The following is a 9,018-nucleotide window of genomic DNA, read 5'->3' on the forward strand; positions in this document are numbered from 1 at the left end:
TCTCAAGTGCTTACTCTATTCACAAATATGGGTACCCCAAGCACACACCCTTGAAAGTGATCTCCCTCTTATATAAATACTACTAATGTGTGTGTTCTCTCCTATATGAAACTTCCACATTTTTTCAATTCATACGACATTAATTCTATCTAATGTGGATCTTTATGTTTAATCTTCCAACTTCCACTCTTACTAGTGTTCCAAAACAAGTGAAATATAACAAGTAAGAGCACATGTACTTGACTCAACTTTCACTGACCCCAAGCTCACATTTGATCGGGGACCGCTTGTGAGTGGTTTCATCTTAGTATGAATAAGTTTTTTAGTCACAATGGGAAGAACAACCACTACATTGATATGCTAATTATAGCTAATCTAATTCAACCCTAACAAAAATAAAATTGAAGGTTGTAATATAATCCTTAAAAAGATTTCAAACTCTACAATATGTGGCGTAAAATATGCCTTTAATGTTAAGACAATGTTGCTTAGCCAAGTGCAGGATGCATCCAGATCAACGTCGGGATTATGACCCATTCACAAAACCTGTCTTTTAACCAGACGCATTCTTCCGTGCAGCAACATTCTTCTTTGCAACAACCACCACAAACGCCACAGCCACTAGAGCTGTAATATGATGTGATGATGAAATCATTAAACAAAGAAACAATATCTACACTTATATTTTCTTGTGATTTAAATTAATACTCTTCGGAAACACCAATATGGACCAGGAGAAACAAAACAATCTAAATGTAAACACAATAGGAATCGATTCAGTTGCATAACACCTCAAGATTATAAGACATTGGAAAAAACAAAATGAACTATGAAACCAAAAGAGAGAAACTCATGAACCTCACATCACCCAAAATTTAAACTGGTTAAAAGGCTCATTTTATTTACTTAGACCATACAAGATTGAAAAACTCTATTATACAAGTCAAAAGGAATTTAATGAACAACTAACAAGTAAACCTGAAAACTTACTTGAAACAAACTTAAGAGATCGATCTATGACCCTATGGAACTGCTTGTGGGTTTTTCCAGCTTCAGTTTCCGGAATACTTAAATGAGGATGCTCAGCAGCACTTACAATTTGGTGGAATACATTGTTGAAATCCCCTAACTTCACACTGATTGGAATAGGAGCCTCAACCCCCATGTCTTGGCTAACCTACAAAGCACACTGGCATGTCAACATTGATCCACGATAAAGCATTTGCTTGAAAATTTCTCAGCATCAAGAAAATCATATTCCAAGATTATATATAGCGAGGAAGAAATCAGAATACAATATTTTTTCCTCAATCTGTTCTAACACTCAGATATACATAACCATAAATGGAAAAGATAACTCAGGCGTCTCTTGCAAGTCAGTAAAAAAGGTTGACTGTTATAAATTTTCAAATATAACCAGATCAAATGTGATTGGATTCATAAACTGGACACCAACAACAACAGGTTTCGAGCTACAATATGCAACTGTAGTTGATAAAGCTTACCAAAACAGTCACAGGTAACATATCAAAGATCATCTGTAGAACCAAATCAAAACTTCTGCTTGAAAAAGGTATAGCAATATTTATGTAAATGAGATATAGCAATATTTCGAAAATCTTAGCTAATAGCTTGAAATTGCCATTCAAATATGACAAAGTAAATGTAAATGCCCAAAAAAATGTCACAATATAGTATACAAGAGAATTAAACTATCTTTCAATCTGCTTAATTAAATGTCAATCTGAAGATCAAATCATACATATACACAAACTACTACATGTTGTATAATTATTGCTAATCATAAAGTTTGGATGAAATCTGATTAATTAGAGTTGATAAGTAGTTAGAAGTTAGTTAGGCTGTTGAGTTTGTTATAGGGCTATTGTATAAGTAGGAGAATACAATATATGTAGAGTTGATCTTTATTGAATATTGTAATCATTTTCTAATAGAGTAGCAAGTCTATTTTGAAGGGGAAATTCTTGGAGGAGAGATTTCTCTCCTATTCTTTTTTATTTATCAATAAAAGTGTTATTTCCTTGGAGGAGAGGTTCCTAACAAAATCATAATTCCAAGACGTGCCATTCACCACATTAGATATCTATTTATCTAATCCATCCAACAATTATTTATAGTAATATGCATGTAGAATTATGAATATGAACATGCAAATGAATAAGTGAATGAAAAATACTTTAGTTTCTTCTTTTATAGCCATTGTAACTGAATCTTGATCATCTTTAGCTGCAACCATAAGACAGGGCACCTGAAAGCCAGTATCTTCTCCGTGTCTAACGATTTTTAACAAGAGCTCATACGATGCTTTCCATGAAGACTCGTCAGACCTGAGATGAATATTTAGTCAGTTGAGCACTTCTATACAACTAACATTTTTCTTGGAAACAGAGAAATAGCAATAACAAAGTAGAATAGATATTGGAGAAAGGTGTAGAGTATATTATTGAATGTATTTGAACAAAAACTCAGGAAATTGATGGATTCTCTGCAAGGGCTATGCTCCTTCAGAGTGCATACACTGCCTCTACCACAACAAGAAAAATAACTAAATGAATGACCAACTCATTCTCTCCCCTAATTCTTATAACTAAAACAGAAAAATAACGCAACTATTGACCTTCGGTAACATTGGACGGGAAACTCATTGGAAAATGTTACTAACTATTCTCAATAAACACATCTGGCAACATATCTTAAACCAAATGTTACTAACATTTTTCATTTAGCACTTCTCCATAGAATCCCTCTCTCACATTATTCTACGGCAATCTCATACGCACTATTATCCCCGAAGTTCCCTCATCAAGTTACACTCTTACCGTGCCACGTGTCCAATGGCTACTCCCAACTCCTCCTTTTTCATTCCTCCTCTCATAAACTTTCCACGCATGTTGTAAACTTCATGCAAACCAGCCTCTAGTGCCATGGGTCTATCATAAACTTATCCTTATAATACAGAAAAAAAGGTAATCCATAACTTCATCATATGCTAGTATAATGAAACTTTAATATCAGTTGTCACCTGTCATAAACAAAAATTGCAACGTCACATGAGGCCAAAGACTTCTTATTGGCTAGCAGCTTTGTAACTCCGCCTTCAGAAATCTCTCTCAGCACAAGATATTTTTTGTTTTCCTACAAACAAAATGATTAACCGTGAATTGGAAGATATATTTGCCAAGATATACAAAATGAATACATCAAATGAAGACTTTGTGCAGGAAAAGGCAAAAGAAATGAAATATCATTCCATCACAGTTAGAAGCTATTGTCCAAAATCAATCAAGTATCATTTACCCTAGAAATATCAACTATATTTACAGTAAAACGATCCTCGTTGGTTGGATTGTAAGCTTCAGAATATGGTCTGCAATATGAATTCAATGAGAGTAAGATGATGCTCAATAATTAAAGTTTTGTTACCAGGAATCTTCACGGTAACAACTAAAATACCTTCCAATGAATGAATTCAACAACGCAGATTTTCCGGCCATCCGAGGCCCAAAAACGAAGCCCTGCAACACATTTATTTCTGAATGTTGTTTTTTGTAATCCATGTGCCGCCTCCTAGTCACACGGATAGCAGATGATGGATCACCAGGGTAACCAATGTTTATAAGGCTTTCCACACTGAAGGTTGGGTTTAGAAGTGTCATGAGTGCCCACTGTCCAGAAAACATTAATATTGTTAGAAGTCAAAGACTTCCAAGTGTTCGTTAGAAAGCACTTATGTATATGTGTCAATCATTTAATATACATATGTGTCAATCTGTTATTATGTATGTGTTAAGTCCGTTTCCAACTTCTTGAGTTGTGTGTATGTCTCTGTTTCAATAAAATTCAATAATACCTATATTACATTAGTCCCAGTTCTATTTAATATATATTATAAAAATCAATGATGATGCAAATGAAATGATATATGCACTGGAAAGATACACAAACCAGACATGCAGTCATAAACTATCCATAGAAGCCCACCACTTTTCTAAAAACATTGCTCAACAAATCACAAGGAAGAGGGACTAGAGACAAAGATAAAAGACTTGTGCACCTCTGACAAAAATGCATCAAGTGATAGTCCTCCAAATGCATTCCTTTCTACAGCATCCTTGTATGGATATTCAATCCAGGGACTGCAATTAAAAGTCACAAAATATCAAATAACATTGCCAAGAGTCCTAATTGGCATTCAGACTTGGGAAAGGCATACATATAAAAAAATGTCATAGCTGGACTTCGTAAAAAACAATGAAGAAGCAAAGTCACAAGTACATATGCCAGATCCTTTGAAAAATTGCTCAACATAGGAAAGGTCATTAGCAATCTACCTTTCCGGAGCAGTAGAAAACAGTTCTTCAAGTTCACGGGGTTGCAGCACCTTATCCTGGAGAAAGGAAAAGATATAATTAATTTGCAAATCGTACAACGATACAGTCCAGTTGAGATAATGCCCAAAAATGATTGGGGAGAAGCATGACATACAAAATCACCATCAAATTCATGAAATATTGTTTCCAAGAAATCAAATGCTTCATCTGTCAATTCAGCACTCTGCAGACATTAAATCCAATGAGAGTAGCATAAGTTCCCTGTTGTCGACAAATTGAATACAAACATGTATAACATATAAAGAATAAAGAATATAATACATGATGCCACAATTTATCTCAAAAGAAACACCTGATCAGGTGCACGTTTCAAAGGTGGAAATAAATCATCAGCAAGCTTGATATCATAATTATATCCAAACTTCCTGAGTACCGTCCATGTTGCCTCAAAAGGCCCTTTTTCTATGAAAAAGGTATGAAGAAATAAAAATCCTTTCAAAGTAAGTCCTCGTTCATTCACACCTTCAGACAAATTTGTTTGTACAACCTTCTTTACATCCGAAATTTCACATGGTTCCAAAGGAGCATCGAAACATTTAACCTGTGGATAGTTTAGTTAGATTTTTCACAAATCTTATACTTAAGTTAACCCACGATGAGATGATGTGAACAAGCTTATATTCAAGCTACAAGGTGACAGACTATCACACCCGGATAGTAAAAAACACACAATTTTGACATATAATATGAAAAGAAAAATTAAAACCTGAAAATCATTCAGTTCAACATCGCTAAGGGAACCATCTCTATCACGGTCACAAAGGAAAAAAATCCGCTTCAAAGCCCGCACAAAACGAGGCGTTGGAGTCTGTGACTTACGATCAAACAAAGGAGACATGGGATAGAGAGCCGCCTTTTGTGCAAAGAAGAAAACTTCAAGGGCCTTCAACAAGGAAACTTAATTACAATAGTATACATAAAAAAAAGAATTTGATTTGCAATATAAGGAATAAAAGATACCTCGACGGTGTTATATGATGAACACTCCATGCATGCTTCAATCTCACAAAACTGCTGCATTAGTGGTGACATCACCTGCTCTAGGTTCACTTGCTGATTTTCATCTAGAAGATCAAGCTTACAACCAACCACTATAACTGGAGCTTTGACCTGTTCATGACGTTCAAATATCTATTTCGAGCAAACATCCTCTAAAAATGGAAAAACAATAAAAAGAGAGATGAGAACCTCTAATTGGCGAAGATGAGGAAGCCAAAATGTGCTTAGATTTTGAAGTGTGTCGGGGCGATCACATGCATAAGTGAGGATAACCGAGTCAGCCCGCTGTAGTTCGTCAGCAACTAGATCAGTGTCCTTGACACTGGAACAAACAAGCAGCACAAACATTTGATTTCAGAAGCGCAATAGGGTAGATAAAAATACAAGCATGAATTCAGAGCATTAGATTTCTAATCATTGGAATTTGAAAACTATGAGAATGAATCTTGATAAAAAAGGAACCTTACCGCGAAGAAGTGTCGATGATAGTGATCGGGACATTATCGCAATGGGGAAATAAAGGCGCGGCTTGAACGAGGCAGGTTTTACCGGTTCCAGTGTCTCCGGCAACAACAACACGAACTACGTCACCACCGCGTCTCACTCCCAGCATGGAGTAAGAAGAAGAAGAAACCTAAAATCAAAACGCGAAAGAATGAATGAATGGGGGGTAAAATTACGTGAAGAAACCAATACAACTCGCCCTTTTTTCTTTGTGATATTTTTTCACGCAAATTCAAAAACTAAATTTGGCAGATTTTTTTTTAATTTTTTATTTTTGTGATCATTTATTTATTATTTATGGATTAAATTAAATATTTTTTAAAAGGATTAAATAAATTTTTTCATCCTTAAGAAAGTTACACGTTTTCGTCCTTGTAAAATTTGTGTTTTAATCTTTGTTGTTAAATTCATGTATATTTATTGAAGACATATTTAAAACATTATAAAAATTTCATATACTATATTATTAGACACCTCGATAATATCACCATATATTAGATCAACTAAACTACGACAAGTTGTCAGGTTCCTACCCAATACAAATACAATATTTAATGTCCTCGTGAGCTTAACTCAAACAATGCATAATATATGCAAGGTTCGAGGTTCGAACCCTGAACACAAAAAAAAAAATACAATGGGCCTGTTTGTTTCAGATTTTTTCCAAAAAAAATCTATTTTTTCCCTTAAAAAAAATCATATTTTTCACTTTTAAGTGTTTGTTTAGGATTTTTAGAAAAATCATTTTATAAAAAAAAAAATCTATTTTGACCCTAAAATGAAAAGCTATTAGGATTAGCTTCTCTCAAAATCTATTTTTTTCAACAACAAGGAGATAACACATGTGCATGTTAGAACTCATTTTTTTCAAAAAATAGATTTTTATGGATAGTAAACAAACACAAATAACTTCAGATTTTTTTTTAAATCTCTAAAAAAAAAATCTCTAGATTCTTTTGACATAAAATCTATTTTTTTTTAAAGCTGAAACAAACACACCCAATATCTAACAATACTATAAGTTGCCACAACTTGTTTATGTAGCCAGGTACTAATTCATAAAAACTCAAGACAATGGAGCACAAATACCATGGATACCTTCATGCTAGTTCACTCTCCTCAAAGAAAAATCAGGCAAGGCATTATCTCTTCGATAGATATAACTTACGCTTCAGGGTAGGAAGCATCCAACAACTCCTCCATCTATAAGAAAGTCGAGCAGAACGCCTAGTTCGAGATGGGATGTTCATGCCTCAGGACGGTGAACCAATGAAGGTTCCTCCACCGTTAAATCACTCAAAACATAAGGATATCAAAACAATTCTCCAGTACACCGTCTCCCCGCGAGACTATCAAAGAAATAAAAGGCTATCTACCTCCGCATACATCATGTCAACCAAATTCTTTTTATGGATACAATTTATTCTCAACACTTTCCGTCAAACACAAATAACTCGAATGGATGTTCAACACATGATTTAATTCTCTAATCCATCCTCATCTGATGCATACCAGATACAAATTGTCTGTTTTGTTTGACACACCTTCGTATTGTTTGCATCATACACAATCATCTTTTTAAACTACAAAATGCCAAATTTGTGGGTATGCACTGTTGTGGACTAGCCCAATACTCTGAATTTCGTAAATGGGATTAGTTACACATCAAGGCAGAAAACTCATACGACCACCGATATCATTTAGGAAAACAAATGTCAGTGAAAACAAATTAAGGTATCACAAATATTACCACAACAAACTACGTTCATCCAGGTCCTTTTTTGTCCGAGATCCTATGCTCAACTGAGAGATAGCCTCGCATCTCATCCTCAGCAAGTCTATTCAACATGAAGAATACAAATCCTCCTCTCGGATTTCTTTCAAACTAAAGTATCACAAGAAATCTTTTGCAACAATCTTCTTCAGATCAACAAATTAAGATCGCCAACCCCTTTTTTACTCTTCATTAGACAAAGTCAAAGGGCAGGGGGTTGAATTGCGTTGACTTTTTCTGAAAAATCTTTTCTAGGTTAAGGATAGAACAACGTTTGAGAAAAGATAACAACGGTGAGAGAGAAAATCAACACAAATATTTATCCTAGTTCACCCCACAATCCGGGATTATGTCCAATCTTCTCACACTTGAGAGATTTTTCACCTTTAATCAGCCTTGATTAAAGAGTACTTAGACACACTAGTCTATGATTTCCTGCCTCTCCTTCAGGACTTCCTACAACCCAACAAGATCAGAGTTTTCGATAGAATTGATGTTTGTTTACACTTCAAACTCAAAGAGTAGTAAACTAAATTAAGCATAGACTCTTTCCAAACACTTAAGAAATTCTAAAATAAAAGTTTCTATTTGTGCTGGTGATTTGATCAGGAATTTAACACAATTGAAAGTGTGTAGTTCTCTATGATTCAGTCACTCAACTTTTATAGGAGAAATGAATAAAAAAATTTCTTGAAGGAATTTCCAGCGCATCAAGAGCTTTCTTTAGATTTGAAATTTTTGGTTGTAAGGGATAATTATGTTGAACATTTCATAATTTATTTGCTTCATTTAGAATTATATGATGCATTCTCTTTGTCTTACAAGAGCTTTGCATGTTTCTGCAACGTTTCTTTATTTAATTTAGCATGGGCAAGAACGTATTGGAAAACGCAGACAATGAAATTTCTTCAAAAGAAGACAACATAAGAAGGGGACAAAACTGGTCAAATATTCTTCAGAGCGTTAACCGTTGACTTAATGCTTCAGATCTTCATCTTCAGATAAGAGATTGTCTTCAAAACTTAATGCATAGTTGATCAATATTGGTTTGACTTTCTATTAACCATCTTCAAATCAGAGCTTTGTCATCGGAGCTTCGTCTTGGTACCAAATAAGTTCTTTGTTTAGAGCATATTTGCTCATATCGTCAACCATCTCACCGAGGCTGATGCTGACGAAATAGACATATCTAACCACCCAGTGGTTCGTTGCATCATCATATTTACAACATGTACGTACTTTTCTTCTATATTTTACACACATCATCATTTAGTTTCTTCATCGATTTTATCTCATTCATTCCTTTCTTTTTTAGTCGGTATTGGACTC

The 9,018-nt window shown here is 34.5% G+C and overlaps 1 protein-coding gene across 1 annotated transcript; it reads right to left on the reverse strand.

The window, feature by feature from the left end:
* Positions 1 to 210: 210 nt before the first annotated feature.
* Positions 211 to 6,114, reverse strand: LOC146921111 (mitochondrial Rho GTPase 1-like). Its single transcript, XM_085714526.1, has 14 exons — positions 5,879 to 6,114; positions 5,601 to 5,733; positions 5,373 to 5,522; positions 5,119 to 5,295; positions 4,705 to 4,953; positions 4,507 to 4,575; positions 4,353 to 4,408; positions 4,076 to 4,157; positions 3,475 to 3,686; positions 3,319 to 3,388; positions 3,044 to 3,156; positions 2,198 to 2,348; positions 991 to 1,177; positions 211 to 627 (listed from the first exon to the last, which is right to left on the reverse strand). The coding sequence occupies exons 1-14, from the start codon at positions 6,022 to 6,024 to the stop codon at positions 554 to 556; spliced, it is 1,869 nt and encodes a 622-aa protein (XP_085570652.1). The 5' UTR covers positions 6,025 to 6,114; the 3' UTR covers positions 211 to 553.
* Positions 6,115 to 9,018: the final 2,904 nt, after the last annotated feature.

Source organism: Medicago sativa, chromosome 5, assembly GCF_051527215.1.
Source record: "Medicago sativa cultivar Bolivia chromosome 5, Bolivia_mono, whole genome shotgun sequence".
Taxonomy (NCBI): Eukaryota; Viridiplantae; Streptophyta; class Magnoliopsida; order Fabales; family Fabaceae; genus Medicago; species Medicago sativa.